This window comes from Pungitius pungitius, chromosome 2 (genome assembly GCF_949316345.1).
Source record: "Pungitius pungitius chromosome 2, fPunPun2.1, whole genome shotgun sequence".
NCBI lineage: Eukaryota > Metazoa > Chordata > Actinopteri > Perciformes > Gasterosteidae > Pungitius > Pungitius pungitius.
In genome coordinates, this window is record NC_084901.1 from 12791815 (window position 1) to 12818323 (window position 26509).

Genomic DNA, 26509 nt, shown 5'->3' on the forward strand with positions numbered 1-26509 from the left:
AACTGTTAATTTGTACAAATAGTGTTTTCTGTAGAGTAGTCAGAGAGGTCCTGAACACACATGTTTGTCCAGGCGTAGGCAATGCTGCGGGACGAGAATTGCCTAAGGAAGGGCACGTTGAAAGTCAAAGAAACTGTCAAAAATATAAAAACATAAATCTGGCTCAAATATTTGAATAGAAAAGTTAACACCACTAAATAAATGGTTAACACAACTTTATTTTGTGAAAATAAGTTACATATTGCATAGATATGAAATTTCAGAGGTTAATTGAGTGACAAATTATTAGTATTTAATGTCATCATTCACCCTAACGCATGATGATAGGAGCTCTCCTTACTCTCACATTCACACCGTAGTCACAGCTACATTAGCAACTTTGGAGTTTCCCAAGGACGTCACGACGTCAAGTCTGACATGCGGACTAGCGAGGCCGGGTATCGCGCTGTCGACCGTCTGAAGGACGACAGTGGCGCGCGCGCCCCCCCCCCCTCTAACGGTTGTCTAAATTTACTTCAGGTGGTCCCGTCAGAAGAATCGCTGACGTCATATTCAGGGGTTGTCGCTCGTCACAATAATTGCCGACGTCATATACAGTGGCCGGAAGTCGTCCTGACCGCAGAGAAGAATGGCCGGACTGCTCAAAAAGGTACTACTAGAGGTCATAGTTTTGGTTAGTGATACTATACGTGGAGTAATACAATGCAGTACTTTGTCAGTCATTACTGTTGGCGCTACATGGCCTCGCGCTGGACTAACGTGGTTGAACATTTTGCAGCGGAAACGAGACGCTGCGTTATGTCTACATTAGCTAGCTAACGTTAGCTAGCTAATGTTGTCTCAGGCTGCCGGATCCAAAATAACACTGTTGTGTACAGTTAGATCCTACGTTAGACTAAACAAATAGCTAAGCATTTTGTCTATACTTAATACTGTAAAAATGATACAATGCAACCATTTATTATTTCGAGCCCAGCCACTGTTATTCCATATAAACATGAGTAAGGGAATTTGAGTTTGGCAATACATCTTACACCGTTCGAACGTTTTTTATTTCCCTTTTAAATGGTGCCACATTTTTAAGGAACATGCATTTGTGGGTTGCGTCCATGAAAAAATCTCCAAACATTCCCAGCCATCGAGGGTCAAACTGAGAAGGCTATGCTGGTTGCTGGAGGCTTGTCATCATTGGAGTCAATCTCAATTCAGATGGATATCAAGATTAGATTCTTCAACCATTGGCAATCCCATAATTCCAAACTCCAGAAGTGTACATACAGGGGGCGGCTGTAGCACAGCACGTGACCACCACCAACCGCAGCACAAAAAAGGGAAAAGTATGAAAAGATAACAAAGCATATCAGTCCCTGGGCTTTATCTACTATCTTTGATTTTTAGTAAACCCAAGTCCAACCCAAATACTGAGCAGTTAATTTCGGTTGTTATATGTGCTAATTACAAAACACCTATTACTTGATTTGTTCAATTATTACATTTGTTTGGAGCCGTATCCATAATCGCGTTGTCTATAAAAATCACAGTTTCGGTCAGAATGAAGTTGGTATGATAGGCTTAAGTGACCCGGAAATAAAAACTGGTTCTCCTTCTGATTCCTTCCAGACGACTGGCCTGGTTGGCCTGGCAGTGTCCCACAATCCACACGAGGTGAGCAGTCGACAATAAACACCATGATCACATGTCGCCCAGTGTTTCCCCGAGGTTTACAACTTGATAGTTGACCAAAAGCACCGCTGCTGTGAGCTCACACGGATATATTCATGTCAGCGTGGGAAAAAAAACTAAAAATTGGACCCTTTTTTAGCTGGAGGGCGCCCCCGTTATAATTTTAAGGGAAATACTGACGCGACAAAAAAGACACTCATTGCTCAGTAGACATTGTTTGTGCTTAATTTTTCTCCCAGCGTCTGAGGATTCTGTACTCAAAGATCCTTGCGTCGCTGCAGACCATGCCACAGGACGCCGCCTACAGGAAGTACACCGAGCAGCTGGTCAGCGACCGGTTCAATCACGTCAAAATGGTAAGTCATGGAGCCAGATCAATTTAGTGTGACGGTGGAGCTGTTATCAGCTAAAGGTGAACTAAAGGTATCACGGTTCATGATGCCCAAAGAGCAGAGAGCATGTGTTCATATGTGTCTCTTTGCAGGAGGCTGATGTTGAGAAGCTGGAGAAGAAAATAAACTGTGGGCAGATTGAAGAAGTTATTTTTCAGGTATGTCAACGCAGCCGTCTTAATTTCTTGATGCTCCACTTGTACTGTTAAAACCCAGCTGTACTTCATAAGGTGATGTTTAAATTGAGAAGGGATGATCATAGTGTTGACTCTTGCGCTACTCCACTTGTCACTAGTTTATACTACTCATATTTAGACTTCTATTATTGCAGTCACACTGACATTTTCATCTCCAGGTACGCAGCCCCCCTCCCTCCTGTAAACCGAGGGGAAACACTGCCCCTGCTTTCTTTGTACCTTGTGCTCTGTGGATGGATACAAATAAAGTGCATAAACTGATCTATTGTTGATCCACGTTGAGGCGACTAATACTAGTTTCAATCCCTAGAGGTGGTTAAAAGCAGTCAACTCATTATCATTTGGATCTCTACAGCATTTTCTTAGCGGCTTGACGTCTGATTGGGAGCAAGACACTATGTGAATAATGTTTATCTTTACTTTAAGGGGAACTTTCTTAGTACTTAGTCAGTAGTAACTGTTTAACAGGAAGCATTATGAACATCTCTTATAAGAATGTGAATTGAAGTCATTCTATTGCATTGGATACATCGTTTAAAAGTGTCTCCTGTGTGCAGGCCGAGTGCGAGCTTGCTCTGTCCAGAAAGATGTCAGAGTGGAAACCATGGGAGCCCCTGATTGAGGAGCCGCTTCCCAACCAATGGAAATGGCCCATTTGAATATGCTCTGAACTGTCTGTGTGAGATCTATACTTTTGCTTCTAATGAAGTCCTGTACAAATAAATGTGGTGCAAACATTTTCCTGTTTGTTTTCATGACTCATCAATGACAACTATGAGCTGATCTGTTATTTACAGCTATGTCTAGAGAACACAAAATAAATCAAATTATTTAGCTCAAACATTGTGGAAAATACACTTTTAATTGTATCTATGTGAGAATCAGGAAGACAAACCAGGCAATGCATTTCAATTACATTATTCACTACACATTATCACTACCCCCCCAAACGCATTTCATGCTGAGAACCACCTGTGGCCTCCTCAGGCTCTGATGTCCTGTGAGTTGCTGGCGGCCCTTTGTAACAGCTGGAGCATGATGGGATAGATGGGAGCAAACTCCTTCCCCTGGCGGGCCCTCACTGATTGCACATAGGCCTCCAGAGCCCCCCTGAAGGAGAACAGAAGAAACAGCACAGGCGTTATGAACAGTTCTATGTGGTACTGAATTCTCTACCATGGGACTGATGGATTCACTTGTTCAGAGGACAAAGGCGTATATAGGATGGCGCTCTAGGGCAGTATGTACATTCACTCATATTTTACTTTACATGTCATTTAGCTTTTATCCAAAGCGACTTACAATAAGTGCATTTCCACACATTTGACCACTCAAGAGAGCCAATTACTAGCATGGGAATTGAAGAAGATGGAACATACAACTCATTCAAAAATCAAAGTGCTCTGAAATTCAGGATTGGCGGTAGATCTCCGGCCCGGTTAACCTGCATGTCGATGTGTTCTTGGGCAAGACACATAAACCCAGCATTGCTCCCGTAGCTGTGACTACAGCGTGTGGATATTAGTTGCTGATGGGCAGGTGCCACTGTGTGTGAATGAAAAGCTATACAAGAACAGTCCATTTTCAAAGGCCAAGCAGCTGAAAATAAGTCATTTCAGCTACACTGAAAGAAGGCAAGAGCAATATAATTTCTAAATATAAATGATCGATGTTTCACTTCCATCCTGGCCAAACAATTAGAGGAGTGTTTACCCATGTTGATAGTCGATCCCATGTGTTTACCCATGTTGATTTGGCCCGGGGGCCGCGAGTTTGACATTAGTGGATTACAGTGATGAGGCACTTAAAATGAGCCTATACATTTGACCAACACATGTCAGTTTCTGCCATGATTATATGATTCATTTAATTTAATTTTGTATAGCACAATATCACAGATTTGCCTCAGGGTTATACAGTCTGTACACACGTGACATCCTCGGTCCAGAAACACTGACATCAACCCAGGAAAAACTCCCCCAAAAATAAAAAAAATAGCATTCGATGGGGAGAAAAAAGGGAAGAAAACTTTAGAGAGACAGAGGAAGAACTGTGTGTGAGAAGAATGCTTCTAGGCCCTCGTTATGAGAAACAAATATTTTCAGACTCTCTTTTTGGAGAACGCCAGCTGAAATAACTTCCAGTGAACGTTCAACTTCTTTCACAACTCATGTAATTGGTGCGTGTGTTTCCTGGAGCGCTGAACGAGTGCCGTGAAAGCTGGAAACGCTTTCAAATAAAAATCTGTTATAGGTCCCGGGTCTAGAAGCAAAGCTGTCCGGGTCCGGACCCGGGGGCTTAGTAAGCCCTCTTCTGGCAGTTAGGATTGAACCTTGGATGTGGTGGCACACTTACCTATCCAATGAACAAGAGAATGAATAGAAAGTTACCTGATGAGAGTGAGCCTGTCTCTCTCAGAGGGATGATCATCCAGCCACTGGGAGTACCGGGCGACGGACCACTCTGCCCGCTGTGGGGGACAACACTTGTTCAGGAGAGTCTCATACACTACAAAGCACAGTCCTTGTGAGGTCAGGTTAGAACCAGAAACAGGTTGGTGCATATTCTTGCAACAGTTATGGTTGGGATGAGGTCCCGGGAAATGGTGGTCCTCAAAACTGACAAACTGTGAGTGTGTGTGAGTGTGTGTGTGTGTGTGTGTGACTGTACTTGCCTGGTGAGGGGACTTGAGCTCAGATGGGGCTCTGCAAAAAAAGAAATGCAGCAGGGTGCTGTAGGGGATCAGGTCACCCACAGCTGGACTGCTGGCTATCAGCTCGCTGTTCTGAAACAGCAGCGGCCTGGAACGTAAAAGCCATAATATTATATTGTGTTTAATAACATTTTTTTTCAAATTGAAAATCACCTGATATATACCAGTTATCAAAACTGATGGCTGGTATTATTTAGGACTGGTTAGATAACTGATTGATAGATTGGTGTCCCCTGCCCTTTTTAATGCAGTTGTGTTTGGGAAATTTATCTTATTTGACACAAATCAAGTATAAAGTGCTATAATGACATTGTGGTTTAATTTGAGTTGATCTGAGCGTGAATACCAACTGGCTCCTGAAAAAGGTCATGCCTCTAGTAAAAATGTTGATAAATCACCCCAAATAAAAATAACCCTTCCAACAAAATCAACGGGGACAAATGACTGTTAGAAGTGTCCTTCTTTCACACCTGAAAGAGCGCAGCATCCTGTAAGGTTTCCCCAAATCAGATACTCTTCTGCACAGTGGAGCCACTGCCAACTCCATCTGACACACACACACACATATACACAGTATTCAAACAGTTCAGTGTAGCCAATGACATCGGTATTTGGGAATCATGTTTCCAGCGTCCAGGACACTCCGCCTCACCTGGGCAAAGTCAGCAGCCAGCCTCATCTTGCCGCCCTCTCCCAGCGGGCGCAGCAGGCTGGTGTGGCGGATGAACAGCTCAATGGCCCTCTGGGCGAGGGCCTCAGTGCTCTCATAGATGAAGTCCACACAGTGGAAGTGTCTGAAGTAGTCGGCCATCACTCTAGAGATGAAGCCCTGCATCTCCTTCATGTAGAGTGAGCACGGAACATCTGGCTTACCAGGGCAGGACAGCGGCCTACCAAACAAACACATGTAGGTTAGAACAGCTTCACTTCATATGGGAATGGAAATACTGAATATCTAACTGTCTAATCTCATTTTGAAATTGCTTTTCTGTTTAAAAAGAACAACTGTAGAAGTGTTTTATGTTCTAGTCTAGGTATGGAAAAAGTCCTGCAACAATCTCCTTCACTTTATTATACCTTTCAATGCTGATATAAGTTTTAGTGCTGTTCCAGGACACAAGACCAAGGTACATCAAAAGACCTGCACAAGCACGGAATGATCAAGGAAGAGGGCTACATAGAGGAGAAGGCCGGCATAGATCTGATGGACCTGTTGGAGCCAGTTTACAACACAAAGGACGTGAAAACCTGGTGTGGAATTGCAGGAAGGTCGAGATCAAACTTCCACAAAGGTCTCCTCACAAAACGGAGGAGTACAAGTCTCTCAGTGTCAAAAGCAGACCTTGAAAAACATCTGGTGATGTTGTGCATGGACAACTGACAGCAAAAAGAGAAAACCCTCCTTCAAATCAAACACAGACCCGCCTAGATGAATAGGGGAGATCTGTGCACATCAATTAGTCTGAAACTGGAGATATATCATTTGATTGGCACATCATTCCAACAAAACAGAGATCCCAGGCTTCTCTTTGCTGCTTGTAAAATGACAGAAACATTTGCCATCCCATCCTTGAGGTAAAAAGGTAAACCAAAATGTGGTATTCCTGGCCCTGGTTTTCTTTGCGGCGCCAGTCTTATCTTCTCCCGTTCTAATTGCCGCGCTTGACTGAAAACATGGACGGACGAGCCGAAAACGTCCCTTCAAAATTCATTTCTTTTCAATTTTTTTTTCCCATGCAAAGGCCCGCGACCCACTAAAAACGGGTCCGCGACCCACTGGGTAATAATATATTCAATGGATGAAAGATGAAGACATTATCTTCAACAAAAACTGCATCATCTGCATGAGACTACATACCAACAAGTAAGTATACGGTTGTGTGATAATGGAGAATGTATATAATGTATAATCATTTTTGAGGTATTAAAAGTTGTGTTGATAAGTGATATATGAATGGTACACGATATTCTGTCCAAAGTGGTTAATAGTAAGAAAATGAAAATGACAAAACATTATCATTGATGGATTTGGTTGGGCGGCACAGGAACTACAGCTGAAGAACTAACAGGAATTCAGAGTTCCTCCAGTCCCAACAGGTGAGGTCCTGAAACGATACCTGGATCACAGGAAAAGTTCCTGCAGTGTAAACTGGATAAATATTAACACCCAGTTAAAGCATCTTGGGTTTCTGGAGCCTGGGTGGCTAGGTTGACTCGCCTCGTTTTATTTTACCATTTAGTTAAACCTAATCTGCATAGATCACAGAAGTGTCCTGCTATAAATATGCTTTGAACTTTTGAACCATCTGATGTATTTAGATTAATGCATTTGGCAGGTTCTCCTAACCCTCTACAAACAATATGAATCAATCAATGCATAGCGGAGGCATGTTTACTGTAGATTGGTCCAGCCTGCCTTATATCTGGCTTCCAGAAAAGCTTCCTAGTTACTGTTGCTCACCCTGAAAAGTCTTCCTGGTGCAGCGTGATGATGATGGCCTCTATGGAGTCACTCACTGACTGCAGGAGAGGCTGCACTGCACTGCCCATCAAGACTTGCACGGCCTAAATCACACAAAGGAAGGAAGTTCTCTGATGAAATATACTACAATACAATGGAAATAGAAGCAGAATAAGAGCAAAACCACAAAGAAACCTTCAGCAGCTACTGTGCATCCCAAAAAATCGGATTCCCCTGAAACTGCATATGTGATCGGCTACACTGCACGAGCCAATGAGTTTGTGTCTGTGACAGGAATTTAAACTCTTACGGGCTGCAGGCCCTTAAACAATAACAACATCTTAACATTAGGTGACAATGGAATAAGACATTTTTAGTTAATAATAAGTCTCTGCACAATGTCTCCACTACTACAATGCGGAATTATCTCAATTTGATATTCATTTTCACAAAGGAAATAAACCCAAATGCTGGACACTTCATTTGACCTCACTCAGCAACTTTCTGGATTCACCCACAACAATAGTTTTCACAGACACAAATAGTGTCACAGACACTTCTAGATCAAGACATTGAACCATAGACTTTCTGATCAATTAACCGCTTTGACTCCTGAGGCACCCCAACGAATAGAGTTAAATTAAAAGACAACTGGACGTGTTCTCCCCTAAAGGTCTTCAATTGGCTGGCTCAGAGCAGCCCAGGACCAGACCCTAGACATGCTGCTGTACACTATTATTATACAAACTAAACTATTCAATTGAATCCAACATAAAATCAAATGATAAATCCAAAAGCAGTTTGCTGTGATACCTCCAAAGAAGAAGAGAAAGCCTCTGCAGTCACTGGTGGACATGAGCCCGATCCTGAGATGATCTGTGAATACAAGAAATAAAAAGTCAAACATTGAGAGGAAAATAAAAAATAAAACATATCTGAACTATACTTTTAAAGCACCTGCAGCAAATAGAGAGACGCCGACAACACACAACCAAGGAACAACAACCCCGACTGGTCACTGAGCATCAAGTGTGTTACACAATAATTGACAGCATTAAAAAAAGTATTTAATTGAAAAATCTATTGAATTGAAACATTTCCCTTTACTTGATCAATAATGTATTAAAAATAATTTGAAGCTGTATGAGAATATTATATCCTATTATTTCACATCCCATCTTTGTCCCTCCCTCTGCCTTTCTGGAATAAAATTGATGTTTTTACACAAAGTTTAGAGGCTTGAGGTTGAATATTTATTGCTGGACTAATTGTTTTGTCATGCTATCAATCCGCTGGCTGCTGTGTCAGGACACAACATACATTGTTAATGGAGGCCGCTGGAGGAACCCACTGCCCAACCCAATTTCATACATTTTGGGATTATTTGTGTAGTCAGTCTAATGATAAAAGGTCAACGTAATCGAAACATTTTGCTGATGCTTATAGAGTTGGAAAGCAAGCTTAATATCAAAATCACAATAGAAATAAAGAAAATGATTATTGTGGTCAGAAAAATGTAATTCCTGTGACAGTGCTAAAGTCCTACTTCTCTTTACGCCTGATCATGACAGTTGAGATTACCAGGTTACTGCCCTACTCTTGACAATAACAAACACATATATAAGTATACATAAGTATACATAAGTATTCCTTTCAGCCTCCTACCTTGGCAATGGCCTGCTGCAGCCGATAGAGGGAGTTGACCACAGTAACATTCCTCCTCTGGCCCTCTGTCAACGGGCCGATCACCTGACTGGCCTCGCCCTGAGTGCACAGCTGCAGAAGGAGGGACACACAGGGAGGCAGTATATAAACATATATACACATATATATATACATATATATACATACACATATATATATACACACATACATACATAAAAGGTTCAAACCCCTTTTGCCTTCAGAATTGCCTTAATTCTTTGTGACATTAGGAATGCAGAATACCATCTCTGAACGCACAACATGTCGGAGAAGATGGGCTACAGAAGCAGAAGACCACTAGAGGTGCCCCTCCTGTCAGCCAAGAACAGGAAACTGAGACTACAACGTTGCCTGGTCTGATGAGTCTCGATTTCAGCTGCAACATTCAGGGTCAGAATTTAGCATAAACAACATGAAACATGGATCCCTTCTGCCTTGTATCAACGGTTCAGGTCGGTAGTGTAATGGTGTAAGGATATTTTCTTGGCACACTTTTGTCCGCCTGGTACCAATTGAGCATCGCGAGCATTGTTGCTGACCATGTCCATCCCTCTATAACCACCGTGTACCCATCTACTGATGGCTTCTTCCAGCAGAAGTGGTTTCTTGAACATTACAAAGAGTTCACTGTACTCCCATGGCCTCCATTCACCAGATCTCAATTCAATGGAGCCACATTTTGGATGTTACATTACATGACATTTAGCTGACGCTTTTATCCAAAGCGACTTTCATTGCATTTAACCGAAAAATCTGCAGAGACTGTGTGACGGTGTCATGTCAATATGGACCAAAATCTTTGAGGAATGTTTTCACCTTGTGTGCCACGAATATAAAGGCAGTTCTGAAGGCTAAAGGGGGTCCAACTTTTTTACATTACATGTCATTTAGCTGACGCACAATAAGTGCATTTCACCCATAAGGACACAAACTCAGAAGAACAAGAAAGTGTAATTTCATCAAATAAGCCGATATACAACCTGCTATAAATAAGAGACATTATAAGTACAATTTAAGTGCTACAATGTTAGTATTTTTAGTTAAAGTATAGTCTGAAGAGGTGTGTCTTTAGTTTGCAGCAGAAGATGTAATGATGTTTTACATGTTACATGTTATACATACATACATACATATGTAATGATGTTTTACTAATAACTAAATATACATACATATGGATTTCAAACTGAACAACATACACACCAGTTGTTCCGACTTGACACAGAAGAGTTGGACAGTCTTGGCTGCATTTTTGGATACAGCCAGTGAGAGTTTTGGATCCACTGATGCCACATTCAGCTCACTATACACAAAGAGAAAGAGATAATGTGACCTGGCTAATTATCAAACGGAAGTTATCGCCATATTTGGAGTTCAACTGTTGCTTGGGTTTATGAGGATAAATATAATAAATATTAAAAAGGCTAATGGTTTAGCACAACATGGTCCCGGGTACTGTTTTTATACTAATTACTAGGACTGCACAAATAACAAAGAATTTTGATCGCAATGATTGTCAGCAACATTGACGTTTCAAACGCATGGTCTGCTACATATCAAATCAAGTGCTGCCTCAACTAACAAGTCATCTAACCAGCAGGGAGAATGAGGTGAGAGGAGTCATGTGCGCACCCTGCAGCGGCAGCCTCAGAGAAGTTCGGTCTGCAGTAGACTCCGGTATTATTAGAAGAGTAGAGAGACCGCAGTGTTTCCCCTACCATTATAAGAGATGTATGAGAATATTATATCCTATTATTTCACATCCCATCTTTGACAAAGACATGTGTCCAATAAATAGATTGAGCAACGAGGGCTTCAGAAACATGGTCAAGACAATAATTGTTTTCTTTTGTTTGCATTCGGTGATGACATATTTATTTTTAGTCAGCCTTTTATTTTGTATAAAGACTTTATTCAAATTTTGCTTCAGAATGAAGATATAAAGATGTATACCTTTGCTGGAATGTAGCAAAATATGCAAGTGGAAGCCGTGTTTTGTCTTTTTTTAAACGTGAAAATGCAAAGATGTTGTCCCTAAAATGAATAAATGATGGCACATCGTGATCGCAATATTGATTAAAATAATGGTCATTATCAATTTGGCCATATACATGCAGCCCTACTTATTGCATTTTAATTTTCAGTCCAATTGCTCTTTAGTAGTTTGTTTTTATTAGATGTATTTATCGTGACATTTTGTGGTTTGATCTTTCTCCCCATACTTAGTGCTGTTCATTATGAAGCTTCAAATTTTCTCTTTCTCTTTCTCTTCTCGTCTCATTGAGGAGATCTGTTGCCCCGTGTGTTGTACTTGCCTGCTGATGGTCTTGATGATGCTGTCCAGCTCGTCGTTGGAGGGGGGGTTGCGGCCCCCCATGGGGAACACCAAGTTGATAGGATCAAACAGGCGAGAGAGGGACTTGGAAAGGTAGGCTGCCTCGTAAGGCTGTAGAGAGTCCTTCAGAGCCTGCTCTGGGCTGCACACAAAGAGATACCAATCCAAAAAGATCACAAACATAACTGGTGCATGTTAACGTATTAACAGACAAGACATTTGTATTAGTAACATGAATATGGTGACTGACCAGATAGAGAAATCTACTGATGCTTTCACTCATCAAAAGGCATTAAAAAAAAATCACTTGACTGCGTTTCTAAGCTGTAGTGGAAGAATTCATACAATCTGACTATTGTTTCAGGTTAACTTATTATAGCTTCTAATTGGCTTGAATACCTTTGCTGACATTTATTTATAGAGCCCCATCAGTGTAGACATTCTACTAGTCTGTGTGAGTGTGTGTGAGTGCACTTAACACATCTATCCCATGACTCAATATCATTTTGAGAGAGAGTGAATGAAACTGAAATAACTATATAGTTGTGAAGTTTTGAATCTATAAAAACTAAAAGCAAAGCAACTTCAAAAAGTTCAAAGCTAAAGAAAAGGCAGATATGTTTTCATCTGTGTTTGTGTTTTGAATTGTGCTCATGACATGACAGGCTGCACCCAAACATTTTTCCATGTGAGAGTTTTGCAGTCTTGTTTTTAGCACGCAGCCTGATTGACTGGTGTGTATAGGAACTTACATACGTGTCTGCAGCAATTTCATCAAATAAGCCCATTTACAACTTGCTATAGATAAGAGCCATTATAAGTGCAATTAAAGTGCTACAATTTGTTTTGTGTTTTTTAGTCAAAGTATAGTCTAAAGAGGTGTGTCTTTAGTTTGTGGCGGAAGACGTAAAGGCTCTCTGCGGTCCTGGTGTCATCAAAGAGCTATACATCATCTGTGGAGTCTACTCACTTGTAGTCCTGTTGTTCATGTGTGAACAGGTCCTGGCTTTCTGTCTCTGCGGCGCTGATGTCCAGGGACGCGTCTATGCCTCCGCTGCTAGTCAGCGCCCCCTGCAGGCTGGCGCTGTACTGCTGCAGGCGGCGCCACAGTTCGTTGTAGAGTTGCAGCAGCTTGGGATACTCTCCTTCCAGTGCCTGCTTTAGGAAGGAAGATGCTAGAGAGAGAAAACGTTGCTTATTACACACAACGATTCTGAGGGGAGGAAAAGAAATGATAAAGAAAAAAAAAAAAACAGTAAAATGACGTGTATACTTTTGACAGAACATTTAAATCTCGACTGTGAAAACCTTTGGGAGACTCACTCATTCAGAGTTTCACTACAAAACAGCTTGTAGTGACAAAACACCTCTTAATCCTAACCAATGGTGGTTGAATGCATTTCAGTTTATTTGCTCAATATCAATACTTTCTTTGTGTGTTAAGCATTTTTTTTTTGATAAGTAGATCTGTTTGGTGTGACATCACACATTCATTTGTGGACAAAGATTTTTAAGCCTTGAGTTCAGCCTTTTGGCTGTTGCCATTTGGTCTTTTTTCAAAAAACAGAATGGAGTAACCTTATTTAGAATGCGGAGGAGTTAAATAGAGACACCATATACAACATTTTAGCCGTAACAACCTTTCAATCAAAGGATACAAACGATCAGCATCTTCTTACGGTGGTATTTGTATTGGAGACTGAGGGGAACGAAAAGGAGGGCTCTCACCTTCAGTTGCTCTGTGCAACTCCTCACTAAGGGTATTGGTTACATCATTCCAGAAGGTGTAGAGGATATCAGGCTTTCCATCCTGTTATCGGGAAGACAGAGAAAGACTACTTATTGGATAACCTTAAAGTGACACGATTTGGCAACACCTGCTAACTTCTACCAACAATTTTTACACATGCATGCATTTAACAGATAATTGCGTCAATTAAACATTGATTTGCCACGGTCAGGTAGTATTATCCTAGGTACTTGTGTCATATAATTAAGCAGTCAAGTATAATGGGCTATGAGGATGTCTTGTCTTTGATAAAGATCAACATAAATTCAGCCTAAAACTTTTATTTTTTTTAAGTTCCTTTGACACGAGCCTTGTGATTGTTTTGATTGCTCCTATAATTATTAAATAAAACCAGAATAGTGGTGCCACCCACCTTGATGATTTCATCAATGAAGCACACATGAGTCACAGGGTCCCTCTTTTTCATCAGGACCTTCTGCAAATGTTGCACCTAGAAAGTGTGCAGCACATTTGAAACTTGATGAACATAATGAATTATTCAATACTGAATATACATTCAGTTTATGTTCTCAGAGAGCTGCCTACCTGTCTGCATGCAGCACATATCTGGTCCATCAATTTCTCCAGGTTGGTCCAAAGAGCAGCACGAAAAGCTGCCGTGTTTCCTGGTGTGGGCAGCACAGCTCTGCCCGGTGCACCTGAGGGCACCAATTCATTCTGTGAGCTTTTTGTTTGTTTCCCATACGGTCTCTAAGACACCAATAACCGTTTGCTTACAAAAACACCTGACAGAAAAGAGCATTTAGGATTCTTCATACAGCAGCCCATGACAGAACCTTCTTACTGACCCATCTGTGGATCTCTGGTTAAAGAAAATCTAAACATCTTTAAATATAGTTTGAAAAGAAGGGTCATGTTGCCCAGGGCACACTTGAGGCTCATTATAGTCATGTACATACAGGTGCATCCATGAAATTTGTCCCACTGCTTCTTACTTCAATAAGAAGCAGTGGGACGCTGTGAAGAAACCACCCGATTAAGCGCTTTGAAAGGGAAAAGGATGAACCAAAAATCAAGATTTGTGGGCCAGATAAGGCTTTAATACACACACACACACAAATATAACTGATACAAATAGAAAATATAATCAGACTTCTTTAAAAATGACCTATTTATTGGCGGATTTCCTATTTATTTTCACTATAATCCTCAAAATGTGTCCTAACAGCATGAAGGGAAACCATCTTATTGTGGCTTTTTAGCTGAAAGTATTGTCATTAATTAGAAGAATGAAAAATACACACCCTCCAGCCAGAACTATTCTCTGTGGCCATGATTTAATATTCTATTCTGGATAATATGGGTCAAACTGTAAAATAACATCCTCTTTCATCTTTTAGAAATGAGGACAATCTGTGTGCAAGTGCCTCAGAACTACATCCTCCTTGGGTCCTACCTCTGGTGTTGGTCGGCTGTGTCAGGCCCTTGATGTCCAAAGCACGAGTGATGTTGTCGTGTATTGTCATCCTGTAGCCACCCACTACAGAACCAATGGTGGCACTTAGACTGCCCAGGTTGTAGAAGACCTGCAGGGCCATACCCACCTGGGTTGGATTCTGACCAACAAAAAGAGAGAGGAAGGTGGAGGGAGTGAGACAAGGGAGGTTGCCAGTTTTTTTTTTAATTGTTCATTTTGGAGTTAAAGATTTCCAATTGTGCCCCGCACACATTAAATATGCTCATCTATTGTTTAAGGTAAACAATATTGATATCAATCTCGAAGGTTTCATGGTTGACATTGTTCAACATCACCGTGTTTTTACACACAAGAGAAAATTAAAAAAAATATTATTTGTGATTTCTCCCAAGTAAGAACATCATCTTTACAATCCTTTTCTGGTCATAGCCTCCAAAGAGACCAGCTATCTCTCTCTTAGAAACATTCAATCGGTCCTTGGCTTAAGAACACCCACAGGGAAGATATTTCATGCAATGGAAAATAAAGCTTCAAGAAAAGATGAGCTTCAGACAAAAATGAAGACTAAAAAGTATTGCAGGTATCAGAATGACAACCAGTCTGGTGACTGTGCTGATCACCACAGCACCGCCCACATGGATTATATACCCAGTAATATTTGTAAATTAAGATCTGCGCAAAATATATGCTTTTCCTGCACGGCCTCCTCTCTGCTTGTATCAGCTGTCTCAGTTTGGGCTGGGTCCTGGGTGGAGGGTCTAAGAAGGAGTTGGCCAATCACTGATAATTAGTTGTTAATGAGTGACATTATAATTTCAGTGTTCTAAAATACAGCCCATCGCCACCCTGCGCTGCGCTCTTGTTAGGGTCGAGCGACGTGCCCATTTAGCAACATGATACGACCAGACCCTAACTCAGTACATTTTCTCCTCAGAAAGCCGTTTGGCAGAAGAATATTCGCGGGTGAAACTAGTAATGAAACAACTGACCCCAGATCAGCCGGACCTCAGGATCAGACAACGTGAAAGGGAAGCCGAGGCTTTTGTAGAGACTTCTACACCTGGAATGTTTAGCTAGCTTTCCTCAACACACTGATCGGGACAAACTAGGTTCATCTCAATATATACATGTTCTAATAGATTTTATATGAATATATTGATATTGTAATATATTGATCCTTTAATATATTATGATTTTTATATTGGATATTTATTCAATAGTTATGGCAGTTATTATATTCTGAATATTGTTTTTTTTATATATATATATTTATCAATGGTAACTGATTGGCTGGCCCTACCAAAAATAAAATCCACCAGCCGCCACTGCTAAAAACACACCTCTTCCAACTACATCTGCTAGTTAGCCCTTTAATTAGCACGTTGGCACTTACTTATAGCAATCTATAGTTTGGTTTTTTAAAGAAATTGTACTTTCTTGATTGTTGTTGTTATGTTTCTGTTCCCCTCTTGGCTGAATGCACTTATTGTGAGGAAGTGGTTTTGACCTTCTCACCACAAAATTCCGGTCATCCCTGAGGCCAGAAGGCGCTGCCGCAAACTATTGGGGATGCATAAACACTAAGTGACACAGTCACTTTGCCCAATAGGCCCAGGACAATTAGTGCAATAAAAAGAACTCTATGTTGAGTGTGTGTGTGTGTGTGTACCTGGATCTCCATGCCCTGCTCCAGAAGTCTCTTTGCCTGGTTCTCCACCTCCAGCCTTGCTCTGCTGATCAGCAGCAAGTCATTCTCAATCACTTCAATGCCGCTCAGATCCACACCCTGGGACAGATAGTCTAAACCATGGGACAACACACAAACAATAGAGATCATCAATTATTGCATTCCCATGCTTTTTTCCATTTGCATTCATGTTTATTAGACTGTGGGATGCACATCCAGGGCATGAAGCTCCTGTTCCACCACATCCCAAAGATGCTCTATTGGGTTGAGATCTGGTGACTGTGGGGGCCATTTCAGTAACTCATTGTCATGGACATGGTCAGAAACAATGCTCAGGTAGGCCGTGGCATTTAAACGATGCCCAATAAGCACTAAGGGGCCTAAAGTGTGCCAAGAAAACACCCCCCACACCATTACACCACCAGCAGCAGCCTGCACAGTGGTAACAAGGCATGATGGATCCATGTTCTCATTCTGTTTACACCAAACTCTGACTCTACCATCTGAAGGTCTCAACAGAAATCCAGACTTCAACTGTCCAATTTTGGTGAGCTCTTGCAAATTGTAGCCTCTTTTTCCTATTTGTAGTGGAGATGAGTGGTACCCGGTGGGGTCTTCTGCTGTTGAAGCCCATCTGCCTCAAGGTTTTGCGTGTTGTGGCTTCATAAATGCTTTGCTGCACACCTTGGTTGGAACGAGTGGTTATTTCAGTCAAAGTTGCTCTTCTATCAGCTTGAATCAGTTGGTGAATATTATTGAGGAAGAACGCAAGGAAAGGTGATGACTATGACGAGACCTTTCTGGCAAGTATAAAGGGGGTGTTCAGAGGCTGTGAATGTCCAAGTCCTCGCCCCACAGTGCCACCCCTTGGATCAAAGGGTTTATGACAAGTCGAGCCAAAAGTAACGGACCTGCTCATTTTCAATTTGCCTTGGATTGTCCCCTCCATTTTGCCATTTCTAATTTTACTGTTCTCTGGACTATGATATTTGAAGCCTGATGTAAAGTGTTGTGGACCAGATCACATCAGTGTGAATGGCTCAGAAAACCTGAAAAGTGGACAGAGGTGGAGACAGCAGGATTGTTGTGTCACTGGCCGGGATGAGAGGGGAGGCTCCATTCCAAGCACCACGGACAATGAGCTATTCATGAAAGAAAGCATCGATCTTCGTGCTCTGCACTGATGTTGGAAACCACATGTCGCTCAACGAGTGGGGGGGGGGGGGGGTGTATTGCTTTCTGTGTTTCGCTGTCTTCGCCTGAGCGGAGCCAGACCACAGTAAAACATTTACAGAAGAAATGTTGTAGATCAAGTAGACAAATGTGGTTGGGTCAGGGTACAGTAGTTCCCCGGGGTTGCTTGGATTGTTGCTGAGCTGGAGAGGACATTGCTGGGTGAGTGGTGACTTGAAGCCTGATATCACACCATTAGATAACACATTGTAGTGCTCTCACATTGGGTTTGTTTATGCTTAACAACTCTTTTTCAGATTCAAGATTTCAGACTCTGCTCATGGTGTTATATCCAACTACTCCTCATCTCACTCTCGACCCAACAATATAGGAGTGGCATTCGACAGTGCAAACTCTTGGCCTCCGCCTCCTATCGAGAGAATGCACACGTGCCTCGTGCAGATTTTTGCAGCCACTGTGAGCAACATGACGATGCTGGACACTACTGACTCCCAGGACCTCGACACAACCTCAGACAAGCTCATCTACCCCATCAGCTTCCAGGTAACGTTGCAGCCTCACATGTTTTTTTTTTTTTTTTTAATCAAATCTAAATAAATTAAAATATTGATGGCAAGTCAAACCATAGGTTACAGTCCAGCTCCTTAATGGGGTGGGAATTTTATCAAGTAAGAATAGTTCCTGGTAACATGAAATCTAACTGAAAACTTCCATGTTGCTATTATCATATATTGTTATTATGTCTAAAGTCAAATTGAATCTCATAATTTTCTTTTTGTGGTAGGTTTCTCTGACAGGACTTCTACTTCTGGAGATAGTTTTGGGCTTGAGCTCCAACGTCACTGTGCTCGTCCTCTACTGTACGAAACAGAACCTTATCAGCTCCATCTCCAACATCATTACCTTGAACCTGCATGTAGTGGATGTGTTGGTAAGTAATGATAAATGGACATCTATTTTCTAGTCTTCACAACACTCTAATCTCTTTAACACTTTGATGTCATCATTCCACCATTTACATCCAATCATACATGGATGACAGGAGCTACCATACACAGCGACAGGGTTCTTACACATTTTGACCAATGGATTTTCCATGATCAAATATTTCGTGAAATCTCGAGTATACATGAAGAAGTAAGAAAATTTAGTATTTAAACTAACAAAAATAATTCCAAAGCATACACACGTTTTCCCTAACATTCAATAAGGCCCCAAGAAAGTCTGTTTTTGTGCTAAAACGGTACTTTTACAACATATTGGTGCCTAAATAGTGCCTGAACCAAAACCTTTTTTTTTTATAAGCACAAAATGAGGATTGACAGCATTAAAGAAAGTTTTTTATGTACTGTTTATGTACAGAGTAACTGCTGATTGTCTGATTGACACCCATACTTACGATAAAATCCCTTTTTAGAACTGTATTGCAATCATAGCAAAGCATGTTCTTGTTTACCTAGTGCTAAACTAACATATATATAACATTTGGGATGTGACCTGATACCCTGTGTTGTTTCTAGGTTTGTGTGTGCTGTATTCCACTGACGGCAGTGGTGGTGTTGCTTCCTTTGGAGACGGACACAGCCATGATCAGCTGTTTCCATGAGGCTTGTGTCTCCTTTACAAGTGTAGCAACAGCTGCTAACGTCCTGGCCATCACTGTAGACCGCTATGACATCTCAGTGCGCCCAGCGAGTCGTGTGCTTACGAAGGGGCGCGCTATGGGTCTACTGGGGTGCATTTGGGCTCAATCCTTTGGCAGTTTCCTGGTTCCATTCATTGAAGTCAGCTTCTTCATCAACTCTGGTTCAGACCTTGTGAACGGGACTGCTGTGGTCACAGTGGTTCATCCGAATGAGTATTACACAGAGCACGGCTTGTACTATCACCTGGTAGCACAGATCCCAATATTCTTTTTTACAGCTCTGGTGATGCTGGTGACTTACTACAAAATACTTCAGGCACTTAATATACGCATTGGTGCATGCTTTCAGAACCACTTACCCAGCAAGAAGCAAAAGAGCAAAACCAGTCTCTGCCTGAGCACTGCAACACAAGCAGAGTCCACCGACTCTTCGCGGAGCAGCATGGGAGTCAGGGCAAGTGGGAATGCACCTCTGGACATGCAGGCGTCAGTGTCCGTCATAATCACGCTCCGGCGAGCAGTGAGGCGCCATCGTGAGAGACGGCAGAGGCAGAAACGAGTCTTCAGGGTTTCTCTTCTCATCATCTCCACCTTCTTACTTTGCTGGACACCAATAACTGTGCTCAACACCATCATCCTCAGCACCGGGACCAGTAGTTTAACTGTTCTCTTCCGGTTAGGTTTCCTGGTGATGGCATATGGAACCACCGTCTTTCACCCGCTGCTGTATGCCTTTACTCGGCAGAAGTTCCAAAAGGTTTTAAAAAGCAAGATGAAGAAAAGGGTTGTGTCTGCAGAAGAACATTAATTTTTTGGGCGGGCGGGGGGTTGTTATTTTTCCACACACGGCAGTTCCACACTGACATTAATATGTCACGATGTTCGTCGCATTGAGCTCGCAGCAGCGGGGCAGAGAGCAGCCGAGTGACTAGTAACATATAACAGGCTAATCACACACAGGTGCTCATTAACAATAGAGCACTGCAATTTTGGGTAGCTTATTAAATTATAAGCAGAGGAACATGAAAATTGACTTCACTTGAAATAAAAATAAAAAAAACAGGTGGAGATACGTTCTAGGATTGCTTTTACAGTTTTTCCTTACTAGACAGAATATGTCTCAAAGGGAGTGTAATAGACACACAAAGCGTGGGATGCTTTGCTATCCGTTATGGAATATTGTGTCTGAGTGCCATCAAGGACAATTCAAGAGGACCATATAACAGGCTCATCACACACACAGGTACATACATACATACACACGCACACACACACACACACACTTGTATTGTCACAAAGCCCGGTAACAATAAGCCAATTGAGTGCAGCGATTATATAAAATATATATATATATATATATATTAACTTTTGTTAGCAGAACTCAAATTATGAATTTGCCTCAGAGGGCTTTACAATTTGTCCTCGGGGTGGCACAGGAAAATTGCATGATAGTACTAGTCTAGAAATTCTAGTCAGAGCCAAAGTGGTTGACCAAAAGTATGTGGACATCTTTTTCTGTACAATAGCTATAGTATGTATGTCATGGATTTTAGGAAATAATTCAACCTCTTGGGAAGGGAAATAGCATTGAAAATGATTCTAATCTTTAAACGGCCCTCTTAGACCTCTTAGTGTCAACAATAACAAAACACAAAAGCAGCACACTCTACTTGAGAAATAGTTGTACAACTCAGTGGCACAACGGAGACAAGAAGCAGACACTGGATCACAGTGAGTTTGTGGCTGTGCTGGACAGTGAGGACACTGACCCCATTTAAAAGGTCTTTGCAGCCAATAGAATGAGGGAGCTGCTATTTCTGTGTGTCTGTGAGTGTGTGTGTGTGCTTGGTGCCGTGCGTGGTCCTAGGCTAGCAGGCACATGCTCTGTTAGGAATTCAAGCAGAAAAGCTAAGTAGAAAAGTGCGGTAGAAATTATTATTTGTATTATGAATTAAACATATTGTGTATTCTGTACGCAATTCAATACTGTTCATTTTAATTTGTCCAGCCTCGGAGGAAGGTCTCAGCTTTGACGCCCTTCCTATGGTTTCTTCTTGAGCCTTTTTAACCCCATTGATGTTTTTTTTTTTAAAGGGAAGTTTTGTTTGTGCCGACTGAGTTTTTGGACAGTTGACTACATCAATGAGTTTATATTATGTTAATGATGTTACGAATTGTGATAATTTAAGATATTTTAGGATTACAGTGAATTGCATATTAGATGATAATGATGATATAATGTGTATCATACTATGTTAGGTTGAAGCAGCTTTAGGTTGAAGGTGTAATCATTGAATGTATCGCGATATTGATGAGAGTAGGGTCTGGTTAGGTGAATTTCAAGTTCGGTCTCCAGATGGAGCAACTTAGGATGGTAATAAAATGCCTGGTCGTAGACCGAAGGCACTACACTGGGAAGAGTTACTTTTGAATGTGCAGCCAATCATATACGGCTCTAACAATAATGAACACACCCCGGAGGCGATGGAGTCAGAAGCATCCGGAAATCCATTATTGTTGGTCATACTAGACTGGAGAAGGAAGATCCTCTACTACATGGAATATAACACCATTCACTTTGTAACCGTATCTGCTTCTGTTAGTTATTAAATCCATTTTGATTTTTAACCTCGAGCCATTTGATTCTTTGAGTGGCTGAAGGAGCACAGAAAAGCTGTGTGGCCATGGTGTTCTGGAGGGAAAGACCCTACAGCTCCTGAAAACACTTTGAAAAAAGAGCTGTGAACAAGTTCAGGTAGCCCTTTTCAGTGTCAATGAATGAATGGGTTTACTCCAAAAAATAAATATGATTTATATATATATATATATGGATGATACCGTCAGAATCATATAAAATACGTGGTGTGAACTTGATTGATTTTTGAATCTGAATGTTCTATTAAACAAGGTGTCAGAATAAAGCAGGATGGAGCCATATATTTGTCAGCCATCCTCTTCAGCCTCTTGGATTTTCCAGTGTTTGTACCTTAATTTTAAAGGTGCACAATTCCTTAAGGTAAATGATTGTATTCCTTTTCTTAGTTTAATGAACTATAACCCTCAAACCCACAAATCAAAGCCAAAATCGTTTTAAACAAAAAATGTTATGGCTACGAGTTTAGAAAAATCTAGTCTAGTTTGAAGACAGTCGTAAAGCATATACAACGGCTCTCTCTAATGCAAGAGCAGCTTATTACTCATCATTATTAGAGAAAATAAACAGGTCTCTTTTCAGCACTGAAGTCACTGAGTCACAGCTCTTTTGAGCCATTAATAAACTCATGGCCTCTACCACTACCTGATTGAAGAACGCTTTCCATTGATCCACAGTTGCCCACAAATGGCCAGTCAAATTAAATAAAAATGAAACAGAAGTTTTCCGGTTTTCTTGAAACCGATGTGAACCATGGATAATCAATAAACATGCATGTCCTCACCCAATTCATTGAGGCTCTGAGCAGCCTTGGTGATCTCCCTGCTGCCCCCCTGGAGCTGACCCTGGAGCCTCTTGCTCAGGTACAAAATACGAATGATCCTCCTGAGCAAGTCACAGGCCATCTGAAGCAGAAGGAGACGGAGTGGGAAAATAGTGAGAAACACAGGGAAGAACTACACAACAATTGCACAATTAATTCATCTCGGAGAGGCACGTCACTTAAATGACATGTAATCACCGATGCTCTGATTGTAGGGCGACCCTGCACTCAACTGAGCTGCATTCACGTGTTGATGCTCATTCATTTATTGAACTGTGTATCCATATAAATATTCTGATTGAAGAGGGGAAAAAACAGAGGCCTAGGATTCCTCAGTGACTGACCCAATGTTTGAATCACATCTAACTTATACTCAAGGTTCAGGCAAGAAACAACAATCTGACACAATGACCTTTATTAGAGCCACTGTGTCATCAATATTCAGCAGGATTTAACTGCACTGCACACATATGACTTATATCGAGCTCGTAAACTCGTAAAATTGGCACGTAGCCAAAGAAAAATAAATGTGATGTCATCATCACACGTGCGCTGGAGATATACCTGCAGTCTGGCCAGCTGGGTGATTCTTGCCACAATCTTGTTGTATGGGTCAACAATCTTCGTCCTTATCCTGAAGAGAGGAGCATAGCTTCTTTAAGAACCAGAGAGGTGCATTTAACATCCACAAAGACCTTGTACAGAAACATACCAACCCATTTGAATACTTGTACTTCATAGATGAATGAATGAGCATGCACCAATGTTGCATTTTCAAGTTCACATCGTCTAATCTGTAATCTGTCATAACGTGACCTTGAAGACATGTGTACGACAAGTTATAATCACACCATGAGGGCTTCTTTGTGGCAAGGGTAAGTCATACGATTTGCACTTTTACCTCCTCCTCACAAATTATTCAGATCTATTTTAAAAATAACACTAAATAAATACTTTGTACCCGAAGTATTTCCAGATCTCACTTCTGGCATCTTTTCCCTCAACAAGCCGGTCGGCAACAGGCCCTGCACATGAGGGCATGTCTCCCTGAGAGGACTGTGAGTGACGGCTGCTTGTTGCATGGTAGCCCCGCCCATGCAGTCAATGCCTGCAGTAGTGATGGGAGGTTTGGATCTTTTTACTGACTCGGTTCTTTTCAAGGGAGCGGGGGGGGGGGGGGGGATAGGGTCAATTCCAGGGCCAAATAGCCAATTCCCTGGCCAAAATACGTCTAATGCAAACACTATTCTCATGTAGGGCATTTTGTTGAGTGTATGGATGCATGTAACTAACTGCCATGGAGTCAAATGGCACTGATAAAAATGAAAAACACTTTGGTGGGGAGAATAAAGGAAAAAACCTTTAGAGAGAGACAGAGGGGGATCCCTCCACTGGGATGGATAGACTGCGATTGATGTCATGTGTACAAAATGAACAATGTAGAAGATGTACAGTACGTTCAAGTTCCTGCGATAGAAATGATTCAAATACACATATTATGGTCCTCCTCATATGTGTTCATGAGGCTCTTCCTTAATTTGACATTGTACTGATGGTTCGCATTAATGAGATTTGTTTGAGAGCGGATGAGCTTTTGAGGAACCGAGGCAGCCTGACATTAATCATCAGATTAATTTGAGCTGGCTAAAAGGACATTTGGTCGACTTTGTTTAACCACGTACGCGGAACAGGGCCCAGATTTACCTGTCAACAGCAGCCTGCAGAGCACTAATCCTTGTCTGCATCATCTGGAGAACCCCTGAAAACCACAACAACAACAACATGTTCCCACTACATATTGAAACACTTTTTGAGCAGATTTAATCTGAAGGAGAAGCCTCCTTATGGTAAAACCCATGAACAGCTCAAAGCAGGTAATTATTTGTGAATATTTAAATGCAAATAATAATTTTCAAATAAAAAATGCTTTAAAATATTATTAAAATATCTGTATAGCTTTAAAGGTTTTACAAATGTCTTTAATTTACTGTTGAGAAGGTCTGGTATTTGAGAACTAATAATTGGTATCCGAACATGATCACATCAATTATGTAAATGTTGTCATAACATCTAACAATTAGCAAATAGAGTCACTGGCAATGTGGTAACAACTCCCACACTATGTTATAGCACCATTATGGCAGACTGATCAAATCAATGTGGGTTTTTAGTACTGTAATAGTATTACAGTTTATTACCAATAAACTATTACAGTACGATTACCAAAAAAAGTTAAAGCCCAGAATTGTCCAATAGGTTTATCGAATGGACAACTTATGTTAACCATGTTACAATTGTGTGTAATATATTTGCTAATAGTAGTAAAATGACCTGAAACCAATGAGCTGGGAAGATAGAGATATAAACCCACATTGGATGTTTGTGAAGTTCATAAAGTTAGAATGATGGTATATAGATATGTGTCACTTTACCTTCGAGGGACTCTATTCCTGTCGCTTGAGACAGTAAGTCTTCATGTCTGGCCACAACCTGGAACGGAGCAGCAGAAACAGATGGATGAGGTTCCTATTATGGATACCACTTGGAAGTGGCTTCCCATTTTTTCTCAAATAGAACATGATCTGTCAAAACATTTGACAGGCATGACAAAATAAACAGCAGTTATGGAAGTATAAATAATTTGGGATTGATTAAATTTTCTAAAACAATAATCAGTGACAGCATTTGAGGGCCATTGTAGGTAAAGCCATTTGGAAATCTTTTATAGATTAAAGTTGTAAATGACATTAATTGGATATTCTCTGAGGATTAAACTTGACATTTTCAAAGTCTGAACCCCCCTCAGCCTTGTATTGCTTGGGACTCCTTCTCCCTGTAGTTGTGGGAATGATGCATTGGCTATTTGAACCAAACTATGTGAAGTCAGTCTTTTTTATTGATGATGTTAAGTGAAGCTGGGAGTAAGGGAGCTTCATTGTGTTGTGCTGTATTGAGCTGGTACCTGGCTGTGCAGTTCCTTGTCCAGCTGACTGATGCCCTGAGCCAGCTTGGCCAACTGCTCCGCGATGACAGCATGGTGTATAACCTGAGCTGTGTACGTCTTCACATCGAAGTTATCCGCCAGGAAATCAGTGTAGCACCCTGTAAACAAAACAGCACTTTGTAGAACCGTTCGTACAAATGTCACTTCTGTAGTGTATTGTTTCTCCAGCTAAATTCCAGCTCTTGTACTGTGCATATAGTTTTCATCTCTGTTGTGTTGTGCTTCTCTTTAATCATCTCTGCACACCATGTAAGCTTTAGTGAAGATCAAAACAGTCAAACTTTCTTAATCGCTTGCTTGCTAATCTCTTCCTTTTTTAACTTATCTTCCCAGTGCAATTATCTCGTTGTATTGCTGTGCAGAAAAACGTTTTCGGTGAATGTAACTTATCTGGACAACCACGTCACTATTAGAAATGAGGATACGCAACATTAACAGCGGTTGTGTTCGCTCGGAAAAGGGATGGACGTGAACATTTTGACAACATGTTTCAGAACTATCGGTTAACACAATCAGTACGACCAACATCATCCATAGAGCTGTTTTACCCTCTTTTAAAAGCGTAATCGTGGAAGCTTCTCCGACGTTCTCCATGTTGAGACTTCCGCATGTGACGTTTAAACTGAGAGACGGAGCGCTTCTTCGTTTTGTTAAACATCTGTCGTTAAAGTCGCAATAGCGCCACCTGTGGTGTAGGAGTGTGAGTTCAGTTTTGCATTTTCAAAAATAATGGCTTTAGATTTGACCTAGCTCATCTTACTAGACAAATGCATAAGACTCATTACAATAATCAC

The 26509-nt window shown here is 41.2% G+C and overlaps 3 protein-coding genes across 5 annotated transcripts; 2 read left to right on the forward strand and 1 right to left on the reverse strand.

Annotated features, from left to right (window-relative positions):
• The first annotated feature begins 489 nt into the window (after positions 1–489).
• On the forward strand, positions 490–3011 carry ndufa5 (NADH:ubiquinone oxidoreductase subunit A5). 2 transcript variants are annotated; one of them, XM_037460488.2, is made up of 5 exons: positions 490–649; positions 1621–1665; positions 1923–2039; positions 2168–2233; positions 2830–3011. In XM_037460488.2, exons 1-5 carry the CDS (start codon positions 629–631, stop codon positions 2929–2931), a joined length of 351 nt encoding a protein of 116 aa, XP_037316385.1. In that variant the 5' UTR covers positions 490–628; the 3' UTR covers positions 2932–3011. The 2 variants fall into 2 exon arrangements, with proteins under 2 accessions (XP_037316385.1, XP_037316384.1); XM_037460487.2 differs by having other exon boundaries at positions 551–673.
• cog5 (component of oligomeric golgi complex 5) lies at positions 2827–26324 on the reverse strand. Its single transcript, XM_037460481.2, has 22 exons — positions 26264–26324; positions 25674–25813; positions 25144–25201; positions 24416–24470; positions 23276–23345; positions 22673–22793; positions 16379–16509; positions 14689–14848; positions 13818–13930; positions 13645–13722; positions 13211–13292; positions 12453–12657; positions 11463–11624; positions 10351–10450; positions 9112–9222; positions 8260–8322; positions 7447–7550; positions 5638–5875; positions 5456–5532; positions 4947–5073; positions 4663–4742; positions 2827–3382 (listed from the first exon to the last, which is right to left on the reverse strand). Exons 1-22 carry the CDS (start codon positions 26307–26309, stop codon positions 3256–3258), a joined length of 2448 nt encoding a protein of 815 aa, XP_037316378.2. The 5' UTR covers positions 26310–26324; the 3' UTR covers positions 2827–3255.
• Positions 17661–20066, forward strand: LOC119210458 (G-protein coupled receptor 22-like). 2 transcript variants are annotated; one of them, XM_037460484.2, is made up of 4 exons: positions 17661–17791; positions 17887–18133; positions 18375–18521; positions 19111–20066. In XM_037460484.2, the coding sequence occupies exons 2-4, from the start codon at positions 18011–18013 to the stop codon at positions 20041–20043; spliced, it is 1203 nt and encodes a 400-aa protein (XP_037316381.2). In that variant the 5' UTR covers positions 17661–17791; positions 17887–18010; the 3' UTR covers positions 20044–20066. The 2 variants fall into 2 exon arrangements, with proteins under 2 accessions (XP_037316381.2, XP_037316383.2); XM_037460486.2 differs by having other exon boundaries at positions 17682–17791; positions 17961–18133.
• Positions 26325–26509: the final 185 nt, after the last annotated feature.